Here is a 23,023-nt window from a genome sequence, read left to right on the forward strand (position 1 = left end):
CTATGAGGCGTGTGAGACCCTGGACCCCAACCTCGTTTGCTGGCCAATTCACTGGAAGAGCCTCCGTGCTGAGTTCAGCTTTCTGGCCTAATGAAGATGTCCTTGTATTTTCTCAGCACATATTCAAGTGGCAGTCATTACTGTGAATTAACCTGAGGTTGGCTAAGCCGTAGCTTGTTCTTGATGACGCAACTATGGGCAACTATTCCATCTAAATGGGGCTGAAAAGGACCGTCCCCATGCACCAAGCGATATAACTACTACTGCATTATCCTCATTATAGTTGCAGTGCGTGGACTCTGCCATCCACGCCATCCATCCATTCAATCCATCTTCAACCGCTTATCCAGAATCGGGTCGTGGGGGTAACAGTTCCAACTGAGACTTCCAGATCTCCTTATCCCATCCACACGAGTTAATGATTTTTTCAAGCAATATATCCTTGCTTTCGGGCAGAAACCATCTCCATGTTCTAACTTTTTGAGTTTTTTTCATACATAAATGTCCCTACTTGATCATACTACAACATCACACAAAAGCTGGTAGATCGGCTATTGTCTTTTTATTTTATTTATTGAATCCTGAAAAGTAACAATTTTGGACATAATATGTTTTTCCCCCACAGAGACCATAGTATAGTTGTAGTGCTTGGTGCGGACGCTGGCCCTTTGTGGCGTGTGTTTTACGGTTATGTAACTGGTTTGTAACCTGCAGTATGTCAAGATGCCTGTGTGGTAAACATTGTCATACAATGTTTCTACCTTGATTGTAATCATGTGTTAACAGGAATTGAGGACATTTCGCCCAGAGGGGCGAGGAGAGGAAGAGGGCGAGGTGTCTGGGGAAGAGGGAGCCTCAATCAAGGAGATGGAGACACAATCACCCAGCTGTGAAATCACAGGCTGGCAGAAATAAGAGTGAGTGTCTCACACATCCACATTTTGGACACTATAATACTATTTCTTAAATCATAAATGTGCACACTCAAGACAGATTCTGCTAACAGAAGAATCTGGTCAAGTACCTGATCCATCACCATCAGCATCCAACAGTGATCAGCTGTGGTGGTCTTGTTTGAACTGTAGGGAAATGGCAGGATGTGCAGCGGCTGCTTAGTTTGATCCCAGGCTCCCCCAGAGTTGGTGTCGAAGTGTCCTTGAGCAACACGCTGAACCCCTAATTGCTCCCGATGAGCAGGTTGCTGCCTTGCATGGTTTCTAGTCGGGGGCCTTAGGGAGATAGAATGGTAATTTCGCGCTAATCAGTCTAAAGGCGCAGATGTAGCCCAGGGCATGCTCTAATGATTTAGCTAGGGCGCCCAAGTCGGTGACCTTCGGGGTCGCCACAGCGGCCGAATGAAGTTGGGCTCCCATCGACTTTCTATACAGGAGGAAAATACCCAGAAAAACATATTATTTTTTCTGGGTATTTAATTGAGTAGGATGTGAAGGGTCTAACTATAGGGGTTTGTCATGATGCTGAATCCATTGCACGCATTTGTTTTGCACAAAAAACATTCCTTGGGCTAAAAATTGCCCCAGAAAACGATGTTTTTTTTTCACAGTTTTGTGGGCGTTTTCTGGGGCCATTTCTAGCCCAAGGAATGTTTTTTTTTGTGCAAAACAAATGCTTGCAATGGATTCAGCATCATGGCAAACCCCTAGTTAGACCCCTCACATCCTACTTAAATACCCAGAAAAAAAAGTTTTTCTGGGTATTTTCGAGAGACAGCCGCTGATACGAACGACCTACGGCCTGGTCGCGACCTAGGCCACGACCTGGAGGTCGTAGGTCCCGGTTCTGGAGGTCGTAGTTCGCGGTACATACTTGTTAGGTCGCGGCCGGTCTAGTTTCGCGACCCCCGGCCGTGGTTGCGCCACCTCGGTCGTCCCCGGGCCGTCTTTTTGCAGAATATTCTAGAGCAGCAGCGCTATTCAACCTTTTGAAGCTTGTGATTGGCTGAACCGGAGGTAGGAAGCGCTCCATTGTAGTCACTTGGACCGCGCGAGGTGCACCAAAACCTATCCTTAACCCTAACCCCAACTCTAACTCTAACCCTAACCTTAACCCTAACCCCAACTCTAACCCTAACCCTAACCCTAACCCTAACCCTAACCCTAACCCTAACCCTAACCTGCCGACACTGAGTAGCTAACCTGCCGACGCTGTTGAAAACGAGCGCTCCTTCCCTTAGCAAGCGTAGAGTTTCTAAACTCGCGTCCCTTCCCTTAGCAAGCGTAGAGTTTCGATCGCGGCGCTCCTTCCCTTAGCAAGCGTAGAGTTTCTAAACTCGCGTCCCTTCCCTTAGCAAGCGTAGAGTTTCGATCGCGGACTTCCCAGGTCGCTGAATTACGACCGAGATCGCGCAAAACCTCCAGAACCGGGACCTACGACCTCCAAGTCGTGGCCTAAGTCGCGACCAGGCCGTAGGTCGTTTGTATCAGCGGCTCTTGCTGGTATTTTCCTCCTGTATAGAAAGTCGATGGGAGCCCAACTTGATTTGGCTGCTGTGGCGACCCCGAAGATCGCCGACTCGGGCGCCCTAGCTAAATCATTAGAGCATGCCCTGGGCTACATCTGTGCAAAATTTGACGCTTTTAGACTGATTAGCGCGAAAAAAAACCCCTAAAGTAAGGCCTCTGACTATTCCTCTTCTATCGGTGTATGAATGGGTGAATAGGTGAATGTAATGTACATGTATCATATAAAGCACCTTGGATAAAGGCGCTATATAAATGCCCCATTTGCCAAATGTCAACAGATGTAGAGAGGAAATGTTGTTGGCAGCTCCCAGCCTCCCACAGACTGATGCATTTAGTAGAAGTGCTTACATGGACCTCCTGTGAAGACACAGTAAATACTCTTACTTACTATTTTTGTTTACACTTTGAAAATTGTAATACTTATAAAAACCTCATTTACTTGTAAAAGCAGCAGTGTGTACCCTTTAATACTTGAAATTAGAACTCATGTTACTTGACATTATGTTACTTGACAGTATTCAACAGTGTACCATAATACAATTACATTTAGCATTTGTTCAAGAAATGCAAGATTGTCAAAAGCATGTTTTTTTTTATTCCAATATTCACTTGCAACTGTAGAAAGTTATAAATGAGAAAACACTGTAAAAGTAAATAATCAAATGTACTGCAAATACTTTGTTCCAAATAGTAGTGCACAACAAGCAGAAATAGAAGGTAATGCAACGAATTACAAATCTGCGCTAGTGATGCTATCGGTTCACTGAGATACCATGAGGACACGTAACCTTTGAATACACAATTTAGATTCTCTTGTCCAGAGTGACTATCACAGCAACCATGCAATAAATGATATGGACCCTAGTCAAATGACAGGGTAGCTGGTGTCATGTAATTGCAAAGAAAAATATAAAATAACTAGGTTACCAAGTAGGTTAAACATCCAAATCTACCATATGCCTACTTGGAATCTGTGGACAGGAGAACAGCATACTGTATGTGTATCTAAACAATGTACACGAACAATTAACCGATGTACTGTACATCTGCATAGCTGAACTATAGCATCTATTGAACTAGGAAACAGTAGTGCTCTAAGGCAGTGGTTCTCAACCATTTCAGGCCTTGACCACCGAAGAATAGTCATATTTGAACTGGCGACCCCTCAAAATAATCATATTTGAACTGGGGACCCCTCAAAAAATAATCATATTTGAACTGGGGACACCCCAGAATAATCATATTTGAACAAGGGACTCCCACCCTGACAAGCACTTTGAGTTGCATGTCATTACATTTTCATTCAGACTGTGGCAGAACATGTGGAGTGGTGAGCAAATCTTCCCACGTGGTGATCTGTGTGTTTATGTACAGGAAGATCTCAATCAAGTGTGCAGTCCTGGCTGAGAGGGCAGAGGTCCTTCCACAGCTTGAGAGTCATGGAGAAGAGTCCATAGGATGCTTGGAGCATTGGCTAGGGCAGTGGTTCTCAACTTTTTCAGGCCGCAACCCCCAAAATAATGATATTTTAACTGGGGAGCCCCCCTCCCCCAGCCTACAAGCACTAAGAATTGAGGCATTACATTTTGTATAACACAATCGTATTATACAAGCATCTACATTCTCACAGCGTTGTGAGGCGTAGATTGAATATTTTCACAATTTCTGCCTCTAATATTTGACAATTTGGCCAGTGTTTAATTTGTCATTTTACTATTAAAAAGTCCTTACATTGTCACTGTAGAAATGTGCAGATAACCTCTACACTTAAATTGTATTGTTGGTTTGTTTACTGTTGAGTGAGAAAACAATGTTGCATATTAAGTTAATCATCTGGGGACCCCCTAAAATAATTTGGGAACCACCCTGGGGGTCCCGACCCACTGGTTGAGAACCACTGGGCCAGGGTGTCGTATGGATGGGAGGGACAGACAAGGCGTGTGGGGTTGGATCATGTCCTGAAGGTAAGGGGAGCGTCATGCCATTGATTGCCTTTTACAGGTCATCACAAGTGTTTTGAATTTGATGCAGGCTGCAACTGGAAGCCAGCAATGGGAACGCAGGATTTGAAAATCTTTTCATCCTGTGACACAAAAAAAGGTACAAGTAGTCATTGTAGCTAGATTGAAAGTAGAAATGTTTGTCCTTTACATTGAAATATAACAACGTTATTGTGTTCAGACAACAAAAGCAAGTGGTAAACGAGGCACTATAGCCTATTCTCCCAGTAGAACAAAATGAACTAAAATACCGTAATTGCCGGACTCTAAGCCACAGCTTTTTACCCATGTTTCGAACCCTGCGGCTTATACAACGGTGCGGCTTATATAGAGATTTTTACAGCTAACGACCAGTTAGTTAGTTTTACAATGGTCTTTAACAAGGATTTGTATATAGATTTTTACAGCTAACGGCCACCAGGAGCGCTCTAGCAGGAAGCAGGAAGGACACCTGCGGCTTATAGTCAGGTGCGGCTTATATATGTAAACATGTGTTTTTTTTTGTTCTAGATTTAGCAGGTGCGGCTTATATTCAGGTGCGGCTTATAGTCCAGCAATTATGGTATGTTTTAATACATTTGCTGAAGGTCATACTAAAACATTGAAAGAATAATCTCGATACCTGTCCTGTCTGGAGGTGTGTTATTTATGGATGGTGTTAGCACGTCTGGCACAAGTCCCAGTCTGTGTTGCTCATCAGAGTTATGGCTCCGTCGTCTTGGGAGTTCTCTCTGTGAGTTCAAGCGGCAACAGATAACGCTCTGAAGATGTGGGAATCAGTGGGATATAAAACTGCAGTCTTTAGGAACTTTCACCACGTAGACTTTCCACCGTCAGGACTTCTTGTTGAACGCTCTCCTGTACATAAGGAGTTATAAGCACAGAAACATTATTAATAACCCATTCAGAACGGGTACACATTATAGTGTATCATTATTTTATGCTTTAACTATTGAAAAATAGCAGATATAGTATAGAGTTACATACGTTAGCTTTTTCAAAAAAAGCTGATATATACAAGCTCTGCTATTTTTCACTGGTTAAAGCATTCAATAATTCTAGGCCTAAATAGGTTTGAACTATTGCATTCCCAGTATTTCCAAGTATTTTTAAAAGCACTTTAGTTCAAGTTCAAATTGGATGGAGCACATTTCACTTGTAGTTGAATAATATATGACTATGCGTATCTATATTTTGACTAAAGCAATGTGGTTGAGTACTCCAGTCCGGCCCAACTTGAGCGAATAAAAAACGTCCTGGATTACACTACAAAGAAAACCTCCTCCTCCACCTCTTCTGAAGGGAGGAACATATTCAACGATAATAACATAAACATAAAAACAGCTGATCAAATGGTTGAAAATCCTATTAAGGTTTTGCCAGATTTAAAAAGAAAACCAAAGAACAATGCTTGCATAGTTTGATAGGTTGAAAACAAAATCTCTTACAAACATTGTTTTGTATTTTAGTTGTCCTTCACAAAAAAGAAAAAGTAAAACTGTTGAAACATTGAAGCTTTAGTTTTGAAAGGTCCAGTATTTATTTTGAATCTTTTGTAGGGTGCACATTTGCCCTATTGCAGAGTATGTATTTCAGAACTGAGTTGACAACACCAACCTTTTAAGAGATTTGTCCACAGTCTCCACACAGTTGTTGCAAGCTTGCAAGTCTTGTGTGAGCGTTGGCAAGTGTTTTTTCTCTGCAGTGGTTTGAACCTCTGAAAGGGCTCCGGTATGAATGTCTGCAGCACTGAGCTATAAATTAGACAGACACAAAATCCTCGCTCACTTAATTTCATTGAAAGTTGCTCAGCCAGAGCGTACGCCGCTAGGGATATAGCCTCTCTCCGGGCTTGGGCCTAACGGTTGGATGAAATCATGGGCCCATTTGCACGCGCAACGGTAGTGTCTTTAATTCACAAACTTCCTCCATGCACAAGCCTGTGACGTCGAGCCCTTTTCACTCGTTCATGTTTTGGGCCAAACCTTGCAATACCAGATTTGGCCACTTTGAAATCTTTGCTTCAAAAAATTCTCCCCGGGTCCTGGGGCCTTGGTCTAAAAAAAAAGAAAGAAGAAGAAAAGAAAGAGAAAAAAAAGTGAAAAAAAAGGTTCCTGGAGGCGGGGCCTGCTGAAGTACTGTCCAATCATGTGTTATCCAGTTTACTGCGTTGGTTTGGGATTGGATGTAGCCACCTTGTTGTTCCCCTATGGACAAAAGAAGAGAGATAAAATACTATAATTAAGTATAGAATACAGAAGAAAAACTAAAAAACATATTAACTCATATGCTGCTATGGCCGAAAATCCCGGAAAAATCCTGTTGTACCGCCCTGCCATGCCCGTAGAACCCGGAAATTTCCCGGACACACGTGGTGCATTATCTAGGCATGGGTGTGCATGATCCGTGCACTATGAATTACATGGAAGTCTATGGAGACAGGGGCATATGAGAGTACGAAGGTATTGCTAAATGGCAGCAAATGAAGCACACAAAGTGTGTTTAACATCTCATAGTCTATATGTTTTATTTGGATATCCTTGATGAAAGAAATTAGCATGTTAGCTCTTAGTGTTTACATTCATTGTATTGGTACAATTATATTTGTTTTGTTTGTTATATTTATTTCGCAGATGGTTCACCTATTGCATTTCCGCCGAATGTTCGCTTATTATGACATGCCCAGAATAGGGACGCTAGGGTTCATGCATGTGGTTAAATTTCGATGTTGACGATGTTTCTGTTGTAGAAGTGCCCCCTGGCATTTAGAGTACGTGCTTCAGAAAATTGATTGCCTCACAACATTTTGTAAGATTGTTGATTCTTTGTTTTTATTTATTTATTATGGGGGGGGGGGTTACTTGAGGTGTTGACACGTTTGAAGGATGTTCAGGGGAACAGGAGACTAATTCCCCAGCCTGGAGTAAAGTCAACAAAGCATCTGTTTGGTGTTCACCAATAATGTCACATTGGTGGATGCCGCCAGGCTCCTTCACTGCTTGCAAATGATTGGATTTTTGCATCAGCCGTGTCAGAGCAGGTGTCAGAGTTCTAATGCTTTGCATGAGGCAAAAACAAACAGACCTCCAGTCATGTGCACACATAGACATCAAAGGGGGCTTGGGCCTTTTACCCGTCTGTAAAAAGTGCCCTCTCTAGAACATGAATGCAGTTTTTACTATGGTGAAAGAAATGCAAACGCCCTCTTTCAATGCCATAACTGAAGGCAGCATTCAAGAGAATTGCCTTGTCCAAACTCTCCTGAACTTGAATGCAGCGTCTTACGTTGACAGAATTGCCCTCTCTGTGTAGAAATCCATGCCGTTACGTCCCAATCTCCAGTATTGACTAGTTTAGTGTGGTATCAAGCACCAAAAATAGCCGACCTCCAAGCTCACAACGCGTCACAGCGTGACGCGTCTAACATTCTCTGCACGTCCCTGCAGACCTCAATGGAACAACGTGCTCCTGTACACAGCTAAACAAACAGACCTACAGGAAACAATGTGCAACGTGCTCCTGTACACAGCTTGAAAATAGGTGTTAAATAGCGGTTTAAAACAGGCTATAACCTCAAAAGCACAACCTCCCCTGTGCTTGAACCTTGACCTGTCCTGTCCTGTCCTGTCCTGTCCTGTCCTGTCCTGACCTGACCTGACCTGTCCTGTCCTGACCTGTCCTGTCCTGTCCTGTCCTGACCTGACCTGACCTGTCCTGTCCTGTCCTGTCCTGTCCTGTCCTGTCCTGTCCTGACCTGACCTGTCCTGACCTGTCCTGTCCTGTCCTGTCCTGTCCTGTCCTGTCCTGACCTGACCTGTCCTGTCCTGTCCTGTCCTGACCTGACCTGACCTGTCCTGTCCTGTCCTGTCCTGTCCTGTCCTGTCCTGTCCTGTCCTGACCTGACCTGACCTGTCCTGTCCTGTCCTGTCCTGTCCTGTCCTGACCTGACCTGACCTGACCTGACCTGACCTGTCCTGTCCTGTCCTGTCCTTGGGACAAACAAACTCAACTGGTCATGGACCTGAGTGACCTTGCTGGGACGTATGGTTGTAAAAGGTCACCGCGACCCGTTGGTCTCATCGTGAGGTTTGCTGAGGTTTGTTTCTAGTAGTGCATTTAATGATCTGTAAGCAAGCAATACAATCTGACAATCGATCCTGAAACGCACAGCGGAGCCAGTGAAGGGAGGTCAGCATGGGGTTAATGTGCTCTCGCTGTTCTTTTAAAAGACGAGCTGCGGCATTCTGGACTAACTGCAAGGGTGAGGGAGGGTCTAACAACTAGCGATTTGGCTCCGATGTACGCTGTGATTAAATTCTGATGAACCCGTAAGGGTCCATTACACTTGGCATTATAAAGAAATACTAGGGTTATTATGGACTATTATCAAGAAATAGGTCAAAGTTAAATATTTAAAAGAATTGTATAGAACAAATTGTATGTGTGCACAAGAAATGTGGCGTTTCTTGATCGGTCAAGCGGTTTGCATAAATGAACTCTGCAAGACACACTCTCATAGATAGCTACATCTTTCAGAGCCACACAGTGTTAAAATAGAAATGTGTTTTAATGTATTAAAAATGCCTAAGAAGATTAGGGATAAGGCATAAGGCCCACATGATACAGTAGGCCCAACGTTTCCCTAAAGTTACAAGTTAAACCTCACTTGTTGCTGCTGTTGTTGATGATGTTCTTCTTCTTCTTCTTGCTGCTGCTGTTGTTGTTGTTGTTGTCGTTGTTGTTGTTGTTGTTGTTGTTGTTGTTGTTGTTGTTGTTGTTGTTGTTGTTGTTGTTGTTGTTGTTGTTGTTGTTGTTGTTGTTGTTGTTGTTTCTCTGATTGTTGTTGCTGCTGGTGTTCTTGTAGTTGCTTTTTACTTCCTGCAGATGAGTCCTGTGTCTGGTTGTGAAAGCAGTGACCTCCATTCTAAAGAAAGAACACAGACAGACGGTGAATGCAGTCAGCTCTGTGACAGCACTTAAACAGATAGATAGATAGATGGACAGCCCTTTATTCATCCTGAAGGAAACACCACAGTAAGGATGAAACCAACCAATACAGGTAAGACAAGTACAAATATAAAAGACAGTGTAGAGATTACTGTCAACTTACACAAGTTGCCTTGTGGAACTTGTCTTTAATAAAACAAAATCGTCCTCACAACTGCAGAAGGCCTATGGTATTACATTTTGAAATGTCTGGTGTGATTCTATGGCGTTTAAGCTGGCTCTGTGTTTGTTCTAGTGATGGAGTCGGGCACTGCAGCGCTCAGACAGAGCACATGTGTAAATATATCTGAGACTCTGTTTCACATAATGTCTCTTCTTATCTACAGTATGTCACAGCGCTGCTTCAGCCTCTTGCTGCAGGATCCTGCTTCCTACAGGCCTGACTAAAGTTATATCATCAATAATTGGAAACCAGCCAACATCGTCTTCAGGCACAGTTTCATTAAGGGACAATCTGTGTGACAGGCTCTCCTGTGAGGGTAATTTCCTGTCTGGATGGAGTCCCTGTGGACTGTATTGTCTGTCTGTCTGTCTGTCTGTCTGTCTGTCTGTCTGTCTGTCTGTCTGTCTGTCTGTCTGTCTGTCTGTCTGTCTGTCTGTCTCCCATGACCCTGTCTGTGGACTGCACTGTCTGTCTCCCATGGCCCTGTCTCTGGACTGCACTGTCTGTCTCCCATGGCCCTGTCTCTGGACTGCACTGTCTGTCTCCCATGACCAAGTCTGTGGACTGCACTGTCTGTCTCCCATGACCCTGTCTGTGGACTGCACTGTCTGTCTCCCATGACCCTGTCTGTGGACTGCACTGTCTGTCTCCCATGGCTACCAGACTCAAATCTGTAGTTACTGATGAGCCAATGACAAGGAGCCCTATGGAACCTGTTTCCTGTCCAGTTTGTGACATGTCATTAAACCATGACACAAGCCATCCAGCGTTGTCTTCATAACCTTTAAACCTGCCTATTTTGAGCAAGCCATCATGAGCGGAAATGTTCAAAATATGGCTTAACGACTTGAACCTTATAGCATCCCTATTCTAGGCAAGCATGATAGCCAAACATTTGGCAAAGAAATAGCATATCTTCAAGCTCACTCTGCCTTCACACTGCCACATGTTGTCAGCTTGGCTTTTTTATTTTTTACTTAGAATACTTTGCGTTATGTTCCGTCATCCATACTATTCTGGCATACTCAAATCCTGCCCCAGCTCGTCACCCATTGTGACGAGGGTGTGACTTGTGTGAGAATGCATTGGACACTAACCACTCTAGTGAGAGTCCCTCAGGGGTCTATACGCGGCCACCACTTATTTCCCCTCTACACAAAATGTCGTCACCACAAATAGCTAATTTGCTTTAAGCTGAATGTTCGGCAAGTGGTTAAACAGCCTTTTTAAAAGTGTGAGTGGTGGTTGCCAGACAGCTAGAGAAAAATACTTGGGACCACAGGGAGAAAAAAAATGTAAAAGGTGAAGTGTTTCTTCACTGTGCCCCTGAGCAAGGAACTCAAGTGATAAATTATCTAAAAGAAGCTTTAATCCTCAGTGAATCTGCCAGAGGGAGGCTGTCGTCTTTCTTACTGACTAACATAATCAGATCCACTGTTGCTCAGCCACCTCTCTTTGTGAGAATGTGAAAAGTGAAATAATAATGATGATTGATGATGATGATGATGATGATGATGATGATGATGATGATGATGATGCTTCTCAGGGAACGCTCCCCTAAAAATGTCTTCCTTTATCAAACCAACAGTGATTCCTGATGGAAGCTTTAAAGGGGAAATCAATGAGCACTAGGCCTGGGACGAAATATCGATATGGCGATATATCGCGGTATTACCTCCCGCGATAATTATCGATAAATTGCCGGCAAATATCGACTTTTCATAACACCAGGGATTTCCCATTTAACCTACTGTAATGGTGCAGTACTGCATTACCGCCAGCCGCCTGCACTGTTTGTAGTGGGGGCGCTAGTGAGATAAATGAGACAGTAGTGGCAGTATTATGCACATGTAAGGAAGAGAGTGTGAAAGTTACGTTGAGTCAGACCAGAGTCCAGTCGCAGACTGTCAGCTGCGCTCTCTGACCATCAGAGGGGCAGAGAGGAGGAATGGAGAGGAGGATAACAACAAGGTGAAGTTACTTTGAGCAACACAACTCTGTTTGTGTTTAGTCAGTGGACACACACATAGGCTACTGTACTGTAAGCCTACACATGCAGCCACCATTACAATACACAAATGCACAATATACACAGCCACGTTAATATAATGAATGGAAGTGATACAGACACACACGCATACTCAAACACAATGATGTTCCCCCTTTGCCTCGATCTCCCTCATGTTATTGTATTTATTCATACATCCTCACCACTGATATGGATTTAACTTCATTGTATTTTATTGTATTATTATCAAAGCAATAAGAACATGAAACAAATTGGTTACTTGCACTCTCACTATTGAGAAATAATTTTTCCTCCTGTAAATGTATTTTGCACATTTTTTACATGTGTCAATCTTATTTTAGGCTGTGTGTTTCTTGACAATTAGGCTACATTTCACTAAATGCTTTTTAGTTATGGATTGATTAGTTAGTAGGCCTATACCCATTGTTGTGCTGGACAGACAAATTGTGGGCAGGTTACAAAGTTGCAGTGTTTGTTGTTTGAGGAGGCAAGATTAATTTACTTATTAGCCGATTTATAAAATAATCTTGTAAGATTAATGGAATACATGTATAATTCCAGAGTTTTGCCTTTTATGGTTATTTTTCATTTTCAGTTACAAATATCGTGATATATCGTTGATGACATTTCTTGCAATATATCGAATATCGCAATATATCGAATATCGTGATATTATTGTTATCGAGAGCCTAATATCGTGATAGATATCGTATCGTGAGATAGCAATATCGTCCCACCCCTAATGAGCACGCGACCCTGACGCCTGCAGTCCCAGGGTCACACATAGACTATTACAGTTTAATTACTTACTGAATCCATCTGGCACTTCTGGCTTCCTTCCTCCTCTCTCCTCATTACCCCCGGGTTCACGGGCAATTTACTGGATGTGACAATTCTCTGAACTTTAGAGATATCCTGTGGAGAAAAGAGAGAAACAAGTTGTTTTGATGATTAGTAACACAGCAGAGAAAGCGGTCACTCACAGCTTCTAGTTAACCACCTGAACCCTAGCATCCCTGTTCTGGGGGAAGATCGCCCAAAAGGTTTATAATTTGTTGCAACGCGACACGTTATGATCTTGTGGTTTGGCTAATTTCAACTAAATATTGGTTGACTGAGCTACAGTATAGAGAGAGCGATTAAGTCTTTAAAATTAAAAGGATATTACCTTAACTATGGAAACTGTGGTTCCCCTGACACATCTCTCCATCACTGTGACATCGCAGGTGACATCACGGTGATGTCAGATACTCAGAGCAGGGATCTCCATATATGTGCATAAACAGGTGACATCACAGTGGTGTGGCTGGTTCAGACAGGGATCAGACAGGGATCTCCATGTATGGGCATAAAATGGATTGTATGTTGTGATGTCATGGGAACCACTCTAACAGAATCACTTTTATGCCCACATATGGAGATCCCTGATGTCATCAATATTAAGCCCATATCTAACAGGACTTCATATGGGAATGCCCATATATGGAGGAAGACAGACAGCCCATATCTGTGTGGCTGGTTCAGACAGGGATCTCCAAGTATGGGCATGAAAGGGATTGTATGTATGATGTCAGATGTGATAGACGTCATAGGATTCTCACATAATGAATAACTGAGTAAGCATGCGGTCTCACAGCATATCTCCATATACAGTATATGGATCTCATGGGTAACTGGACGGATATGTACATTACTGGACAGACGGCCAAGACATGGCGCGGCCTCGCCATTTAGGTCGAGGTCGCTTGTCACCCTGAGGCGTCTTACTAGTTTAGCTTATCTCTGCTGTCAGGCAGAAACCAGCTAACTCCAAAACGTTCTTCTTCTTTCGTGTATCATCGTCCTTGATGATTGGTTGGCAACATTTTATTTCACAAAACGTTCATTTTTCAGGAAATGAAAAATCTAAATATATAATATATATATTTTTCAAAATGAAGAAAACCTTGTATTTTTTAAACAAAGCAATACTGCCTCATCAAAGTTGGTATTGTGACTACATGTTGTCAGATACTTGCACGTGCCATTATATTATCACCACTTTATTGTTACATCTTGGGAACAGGTAACATTTATTTTTGTTCTGCTTGCTTCCTTCAGACAATGCAGCAACATAGATAATAACAACAACAACAAGGAACCCACTTTGAAACACGCTGGTCTAGGAACAGCAAAGCCAAGTTCATACTATGTGGTATGATGGTGTTGCATGCTTGCCGAAAAGATGAGATTCACGAGCTAACACCGCATTGTATTGTTAGGCTGCCTGTAGATCAGTTCTATTTGGCAATTGACACAAAGCAAGTTGATTTACTGTGAAGTGAAATGTGAATGATGTATTGTTAATCATGGCTTATCTGCATTGCTGCTTCAGACCAGAGGCACCTGAAGACCTATAGCTTCTAATTTAATCACAACGTGTCATTGTGATTCATGGCGAAAATGATTTTCAGAATACACTGTAATACATCAGGCTGGAAAAATGAGTCCTAATCATCTGCTATATTTATACATGTCCTTGTCTGTTGATCGTCCATGGATGTTTAACTCTTTAACTGCAAGAACAGTGTTGAACACTAGTCTAAGGTATACCAGTAAGACTCCCTAATCGGGAGATACGCGACCGTCAGGTCGCAGCGTGATTTTAGGGCAAAATGTGTAGGAGCAGTGTCCAAAAAATGTGTTTGAAAAAATATATGGGACAGATCCATGTTGATGACATGAGTGTAGACATACTGTGTACCGATTTGCGTAATTTTAGGGCAAAATCTGTAGGGGCAGTGTCCAAAAATGTGTTTGAAAAAGTCGGCCTGATGGTGGCGCTATATGGGACAGATCAATGTTGATGGCATGAGTGTAGACATACTGTGTACCGATTTGCGTGATTTTAGGGCAAAATCTGTAGGAGCAGTGTCCAAAAATGTGTTTGAAAAAATTGGCCTGATGGAGGCGCTATATGGGACAGATCCATGTTGATGACATGAGTGTAGACATACTGTGAACCAATTTGCGTGATTTTAGGGCAAAATCTGTAGGAGCAGTGTCCAAAAATGTGTTTGAAAAAATGGGCCTGATGGTGGCGCTATTTGGGATAGATTCATGTTGACGGCTCTCTTGGCGCCGCCGAGGCGGGTGTGTGGGTACCGGCCCCGGCTCTCCCGGTCGCTCCTAGCCCGACTTACGGCATTTTATGTGCGCTGCAATGGCGGGGGTCCTCCACTAGGGGTGCGACCACTTTTGCATCCATTCTAGAGCACCAGGAGTCGGTGGTCCCTGGGAATTCCCCGTGAACAGCCCCGTTGGGGTGGTCATTGGTCATTTTAGCACTTTTTGGCGGCGGCGACAGGGGGTCCCTGGGGGTCCCTGGAGCTCCGGGGGTCCCGGGAGGGGTGTGTGCAAAGTTTGGCATGGATTTGGGCAACGGTGGCGGAGATATGAGTTGGGGAAAAGTGTGACGTGACAGAGAGACTGACAGACTGACGGACAGACTGACGGACAGACAGCCTGTCGAGGTTTTGGTAGTAACTTGAACTATGTCATAAATCAATGACATAGTTCAATGTTGAAAATGGGTGGTTCTCCCCTTTAAGTAAAAGTATCAATACTGTAATTAGGAAATACTCTGTTCCAAGGAAAAGTCCATTAATCAAGGAATGTACTTGAGTAGAAGTACAAATGTATAGGCATCAGAATATACTTAAAATACCAAAAGTAGAAAGTACTCAATATGCAGAAGTCCTCCCTTTTGAAAATAGCAGATCAATCAGCTATGTATATAGCTATCGGCTATTCAAATACCAAAATGTATATACAGTAGGGTTGAAGTGGTTAATGTATGTTTTTTTTTTATTTATTTTTTTATATATAATAATCAAAACCCACAAAGTAACTAGTTACTAGTTACTTTGTGTACATTTTCAAATAATTATATTGGAGTAAAAATGCTATATTTTTTGTATAGTGTTTGTGCCACTGAATATTTGTCATGTCAAAACATTGCACGCCTTGATCTCCAAGAATATGACATCATACGCTTTGCAGGCCCTGCGAATATGAATTAGTCAAACAAAACGGTTCCTTTCATAAACTTCTATCATTTATCGTTTGGGAGATATCCAACAAAAAACTATTTCATTATGTGTTATAATAATGACCTCGTGATAACCCGTGCAGACCCCATTGATATGAATAAGTCAAACAAAACAGTTTCTTTTTTTACATTTCTATTGTAGATCAGGAAATATGCAACAGGACCAGGTTTCATTGTGTTCTGCCAGTGCAGTACATAACAAGCAGGGTCTCCTGTGCTGCTCAAGAACATAACGAGGTACGGTGCTTACAGCCCGCCAACAAAGAGCCAAGAGCTTGACAGTAGCCTCTCTGTGAGCGGTTTGGGACCCAGAGTCTTGATACTTTTATGCACAGTAAGTGCTATTCAGGTCTGGATTGTTCCTGTCTTTAAATTGGATCATCTTTGGCAGCGATATAAACGGCACGCTGCACCAACTCACACCGACGGTGTGGACAGATGGAGCTCCACAGTCATCTTCACAATGAGAGCTCCTCTTTGGATTCATCAGCTGTCAGAGAGTTCTGGGGCTACGGGGAGAATAGCAGCGCTACCAACTGCACAGGAATGGACTGGCGCTATTTGTATGCTAATGAAGTGTGGAGTAATAACTTGATTAGCATAAAAATGTCTCCCAGCTCGTACCGACTGGGAGTTTCCTTTTCTTGTCTTTTGGTTTGTGAGGTGGTTTCTTGTCTCCTCCACATCATTGTTGCTGTTTTATTGGGCTTTGCAGTAATAACAAGAGGAGCAAGGAACTCCCATATAAAAGAGAGATGGTGAACACTTGACAGGATTTGAGCTCTATGGATGTACGATGTTCATTACATTAACACTGCTTGGTAGGTGGTGCTACACTGGGGACATTGGTGGATGAGATGAGATGAGATGAGATGAGATATGCTTTATTAATCCCGTAGGGAAATTAAGGTGTTACAGCAGCATAGCGTGACAATACATAGATAATAGCCGGGGATCCAGTCCCTCAAAATGGGAGAGGACCTGTGATGTTCTGCCGCACTTTTTATTTCTGTTGTATCTATTCGTTTGGTCATTAAAGCTGTACTGTGGAAGCTGCTCAACTAGTGGTCAGTAGCGGTATTGCTTTTTCGCCGCGAACCACCGGAACGGGGGTCCGCGGACCACCGCGGCCGCCGCGACCACCTCCGCCTCGCCGATACGAATCCATAGAGCCGTCTCCCGTCATTTTTAGACCAGGATTGAGGGAGTAGCATGCAAGATTGCTTCACCAATGTAAACACAGTTGTGAGGGAAGCTATTTTCTGAAGAGACACAAGACTCGCTGTGATTGGCCGGTGGTGTATGATCGGCGCTGTGATTGGCCGGTAGTGTATCATGTGGGAGATGACATCATTTTGCCGGGAAATACAGCCCCTGTCATGGGTATGTAGAAAATATATAAAGAAAAGGCTTTTGGGGCTGAAATTAACGGAGTGGGTGTTCTAAAACTTAAGCGATTTAATAGTTAGGACAATTTTAAGATTTGTTTTATTAAAAAAGTTACATAGTATAACTTTAAGGTCCACAGAATGAGAGGTCTGCTATTCACTCTCCCATTGAATCCACTACACAGGAAAGGAAATATATTATAAAAACGAAAAAATCTGCTTTAAGTAGCATGTGAGGGGTCAAACTGGAGTGTTTTCATGAATCTGAATCGATTGCAAACATTTTTTTTGCACAAAAAACATTCCTTGGGCTAGAAAATGGACCAACAAAAGTGTGAAAAGTGATGAGTCATCACTTTTCAGTCGTCACAGTGATGAGTTATCACTTTTCAAAGTTTTGTTGGTTCGTTTTCTAGCCCAAGGAATGTTTTTTGTGCAAAACAAATGCTTGCAATGGATTCAGAATCATGAAAACCCTCCAGTTTAACCCCTCACATGCTACTTAAAGCAGTGTAGTGGATTCAATGGGACAGTGAATATAAAAATGTCCATAACTTTTTTTCACAATGTTTCCGGCAGAGCAGGCCTGTCATTCTGTGGACCATAATGACCAAACTAATAGATAAAACAGAAATAAAAAGTGCGGCAGAACATAACAGGTACCCTATTCCTTGAGCTTTTGGGTATGTGGATCCCCGACTATAAACTACTGGACAAAACGAGGACACAACAAACACATGGACACAAACACAATAGACCTGAGTTGATCCATGACTATGCGTAAGGGAGAGAGTTTCTTATACATGTACATTATACAGTCTGATGGCAGTTGGCAAGAAAGAGCGTTTATACCGCTCTGTGTGCATTTTCGGGGGGAAAGTGAGCCTCTGGCTGAAAGTGCTCTTCCTCTCCTGCATATCACCATAGAGTGGATAGGAGGGGTTAACCAGGATGGAATTTAGTTTGTCCCTTATCCTCCTTTCTACAACTGACTGCAGACCCTCCATTTGGAGGCCAACAACTGAGCTGGCCTTCTTTATGGTTGTTATAGAGTGGTTCCGATGATGTATTTCTTTAGTTGGAAGCAGAAGCAGGAAGTTGACATCTTCCTGGTCAGGAGTTATGCACTGGATTTTACTGTAACGATACTACAAGATTAAAATCGATTCAAACTGGTGACAATCTAAGTCTATTTGATGAAAAATGTAAAGCGATGCAAACAGCAGAGGGCGCGTAAAAAAATAACACAGTACAGGATATTTGTAAGATTAAAAAATATATATTTTACATTTATTTGCTACTGTATTGAAAAGAGGATAAGAGAAAACAGTATTTAGAAAATAAGTTTTGGTCATATTGGTCTGGAAAATAAATGTGTTTAAAAATCGTCAAAAATCTTATTGTGAACCTAGTATCGTGATTCAAATCGTATCAAGAGTTGAGTGAATCGTTACAGGCCTATTGGATGCAGTGGTACTGCACCAGGGGATGGCAGTTGGATATGGTGGCACTGGAGTGTGATCAGAACATGCAGAACTGTTAGAAAAGGCTCTTTGGCTGGTGTGTCAAAGCTGTGAGGCATTCAAGGAAACGGCAGAGTAAATTCTGAATGAATCAAGGAGAGAAAAGCCTCTTATAGAGAGACAAAACAGTGCATCAGGTTCAGTTGATGAGACGCTGAAGCGCTGGGGCTGACTCTATGATTTAAATGTGTCTGATGTTCTGAAGTAAAACTCAACACAGTCTCTGATTAAGGCTTACATGGCACTGCTTGGCAGGGAACAGGGAGCCAGTGATGGTATACATACACTATATTCAAGAAACAAATGTAATAACAGTAGTATAGGTGTATATTCAGCACATTTCAATTCCACTTTGAAAGTCTGTACGGTTCAGTGAAATGGCTGAGGAAAAGCATCATGTGTGACAGTAGTTTTAGTTTTTTTTACAGTAGATTTTAAATAGCACTTTCTTTCAGCATTTATACGATTACCTATAAAGACAAGATGCAAAATTACTGACACCCTAGAATTACTGTAAATTATAAAATGTATTCATTTGTGTTTGTGTGTTTTGTAATTAGGTTTTGTGTTTGTCCTCAAATGACTGTACAATACTGCGCAATATTGAGTTCAAAGTAGCCTACAGTATACAGTAATCATATTTATATTCTTGACTTTAAGCTTTGTTTTGTTCTTTAAAAAAAATATGAATGTGTGGGTGTTCTGTGAAGCCCTCGGTGACATTAACTTTGAAGAGTTCCAAACTAAGTGTGTAAGCAATTAACTTCATAATTTCATGCAAAACAAAGTCCTCTAATACAGTATACAGAAACTCCATTATATTTGTGTCTTACTCCCACAGCTATAGAACCAGGGAGTGAAAAGAATGACATAAATTATTATGACTGCTACTTGGTTTCAACATGTTATTATTCTGAAAACTGTCTGAAATTGTGTTTTCCTGACTCTTGCCTGAGTGAGTAACAGCGTGGGAGCTGATAATTGCGTTATGATTTACCCAGAATTGGACACATTTCTGAAATCGTGTTTGCCTGACTATTTTATTTATTAGTGATTTTGACATGGACCATTTACTATATGTATATTATGTATGTACAGTAGAATGATGCTTGGTGCATCAGTGACAAACAGTGTCTTCAATGGGAGGTGATAATGAGTTAGGCTCGCGTAGCCAGACTATATCACTGCGTGGATATGAGTCTGGTACTTCTATATGGAAGGTTTTTTCCAAGGGGCGGGTTAAAAAAAATGGCTCAGGACACAATTGGTTAGACCAGACCAATACTGGACCCTGATTGGTAACCCAACTCTTCGGGGTGAGAAAATGGATTGACAATTGAGTGGTGCCAGACCCAAATCCGCCAAGGGCAAATTAATGTATTTTGCCCAGGCGGATTTGTCTGTTTACAGGCTAATAATTAGTGTGTTTGCCTATAGGGCAATCAGACTATTGTTCTTGTCCAGCTTTATTTCATCTAGAGTAACCTTTTTCTGAGTTGAATGGACCATACTTGAATTTCCCCGAATTGCTAATTGTGTTATGTCCAGAATTGGACACCAGGGTTTATGTTGAATGATTGTACAGTACCTTGACTTTATAGTGGGTTTAAGAGGTTAACCCATTTAGACCCACAAATCTGTGACACTTTAGATTTAACTATTTTAACATTTTTAAGAATCGTGAACATTTTGTGCAAGTCTTTGAATATGTTTTACCTGATTCTATGAATATCTTCTAAATACTTCTTCTAAATCAGTGGTTCTCAAACCTTTTCATGTCAAGGAGCCCCAAAATGACATTTGGCTGCGGACCCCATCTCAAAATATGTTGTTCCAGGATCCAGGGAACCTCAGAAGCAACAAAAATCCCAATTAAAAAACAAATAGCAGATCTACAAGCTCACAGTGCAGCATTGAGTGAGCTTGTATATATCTGCTATTTTTCAATAGTTAAAGCATTAAATTATTCTTGGCCTAAATGGGTTTTGTACCTTGGCGTGAGGTTGTTGAAAGGTGACTCTGGAGCTGTTGAGTAGAGAGGGGTATCTCAGCATGTGAGGCGAGGTGGACAAGGGGAATCTGTGAGCGCTGCTGGGCTGGTTGTGAAGCACGGCTGAGAAGCAGATATGAACCGTGTCCTTCAACGCTTTCAGCTGAGACTCCTGTGACATAAAACAAGATTATACACAAGAGGATTATTCTGGGTTTTATATATGTGCCCTTCTCATCTGTCCATCAACTGTGAGGGATTTAAACCTCATTTGTACTCCATTATACATAGCCTGCCTAAAAGAACAGAATCTAGAAGGTAACAAGGGCTTGGCAATATGTTGATATAATACTGATATTGTGGTATGAGACATCATATTATTGTATACTTTCAAAAGATTTCAGAAATGTTTTGAAAGTCTAAAGCAGCATACTCCAAAAATGTTTAAATGTGTCGTCTTTTGCAGGTCAAAAAGAAGCAAAATAAATCTAACGTTCTAAAACAAGTTTTGTAGTTTGCTGCAAACTACAGCCTCATCATCTTGCTTGTATTTATTGATATTCCTCTCTGTTCAAAGTCTCTATGAATTTCTACATATCCATCATTAAAATGTATCAGATGTCTGACGTCCAGTATTAATATTTTATCCAAACAGAGCAGATATCAGCCAGACGCTTTATCCACAGAGAGGAGATTAGCTGCAAAGCAAAACTAACTAATAGTACATGAGAGAACGTGAAACAATGAACATGAAAAGCAGTTTATCATGTGAGTTGTATCCACCTTGTCGAGTGCTGTCTTCTCCAGCTCCTCCTTTGCGATGCGTAGCTTGTGCTCCAGGTCCATTAGCTGCTGGCCCTGCATTAAGACATATAGATAGATAGATAGATAGATAGATAGATAGATAGATAGATAGATAGATAACATGGACGTTAGAAACTATTGAGTCTTCTTGTACTGTGCAAACACAGCGTTTCTCCATGCCTGCTCTCCTCTCACCACACCATTAATAATGAAATATCTCTGAAGTGCAAAAGGATTGAGATTCACCCTTATATCTAGTGCTGCTGCTCATCACTTTTGGCCTGACTTTTCTAAATCTCTGTGAGAGCAGTGCATGCACTCTTCTTCAGGAGAAACCTCAGTTGAACTAACTCATGTACACGTGCACACACAGACACGTGTACAAGTGCTAGGGCTGGGAATGGATTGGTATTGTAAAAGCGAGTTGCAAGCTTGTAGAATTGGTTATTTTTGAGAAAGCGATGTGACTGGCCCTTTTCACTGCTGACATTTAAGAGGTGAACACAGCTCAAGGTAATAATAACAACATCAGGTTATTTTTAAAATTATAAGCCGCTGCTTAGGAGTCTGAAGGTTCCAGGTTCAATTCCGGGCTCCTCCTGAGTTAGAGTCAAAGTGTCCTTGAGCAAGACACTGAACCCCTAGATGCTGCTGATGTGCAGGTTGGTGCCTTGCAGTGGTGGAAAAAGTAAAAGTATCAATACTGCAATGTAGACATACTCTGTTACAAGTAAAAAAGTACTCAAAATGTACTTGAGTAAAAGTACGAAAGCATTGGCATCAAAATGTGCTTAAAGTACCAAAAGTAAAAGTACAAAATTGAACAATAGCAGATCTACAAGCTCACAACGTGTCACGATGCGACACATAGTGAGCTTGTAGATTGGGTATTTTAAAATAGCGTAGGTATAAAATAGGGCTAAAGTGGTTAATGTATGTGTTATAATATTATAATTTATATCTGCAAATTAACAATATTTGGATTTGAGATGTAGTGGAGTAACAAAATAAGTAAAAGTATAGAAAATACTCAATTAAAGAACAAATACCTCAGAAGTGTACTTAAGTACAGTACTTATAAGTAATTGTACTTAGTTACTTTACACGGTTTCCTCTGCCGTCTGTGTGTGAGTGTGCGTTGTTTAAAATGGATGATGGGTGCAGGTGCGTCACAAGAGGGTGGGGGAGTGGGACTGAGTTACTAGGGCCCAAGGTGGAGGGGGCCTGGAATTATGTTATACTTTAGCTATTGAAAAATATATATCTATACAAGCACACAGCGCGGCACCAAGTGCCGTGCTGCGAGCTTGTAGATCTGCTATTTTTGAAAAGTTCAAATTTCAAATTTCGCTTCTAGGGGCTTCCCTGGAACTAAACGTATTGAGATGGGGGTCCGTGGCCAAATACATATCATTTCGGGGGTCCTTCACATTAAAAAGTTTGAGCACCACTGACATAGAAACATAAAACCTTAGAAGGATTTTAAATATGCAAAGACTTTTTCACGATTTTCAAAAATAGCAGATCTACAAGCTCGCTGTGAGCT

The 23,023-nt window shown here is 41.9% G+C and overlaps 1 protein-coding gene across 1 annotated transcript in view; it reads right to left on the bottom strand.

The window, feature by feature from the left end:
• Nucleotides 1-11,534: 11,534 nt before the first annotated feature.
• Nucleotides 11,535-23,023, bottom strand: part of LOC308288920 (leucine zipper protein 2-like) — a gene marked incomplete at both ends in the record, with an annotated part of 165,027 nt that continues 153,538 nt past the window's right edge. Inside the window, 4 exons of the mRNA XM_080730394.1 lie at nucleotides 11,535-11,573; nucleotides 12,493-12,597; nucleotides 20,675-20,845; nucleotides 21,457-21,531. Of these exons, the coding sequence (XP_080586520.1) occupies nucleotides 11,535-11,573; nucleotides 12,493-12,597; nucleotides 20,675-20,845; nucleotides 21,457-21,531 (390 nt within the window). The remainder of the gene's footprint in view (nucleotides 11,574-12,492; nucleotides 12,598-20,674; nucleotides 20,846-21,456; nucleotides 21,532-23,023) is intronic.

The sequence above is a fragment of the Nannobrachium achirus genome (assembly GCF_963921795.1).
Source record: "Nannobrachium achirus genome assembly, chromosome: 7".
Lineage (NCBI taxonomy): Eukaryota > Metazoa > Chordata > Actinopteri > Myctophiformes > Myctophidae > Nannobrachium > Nannobrachium achirus.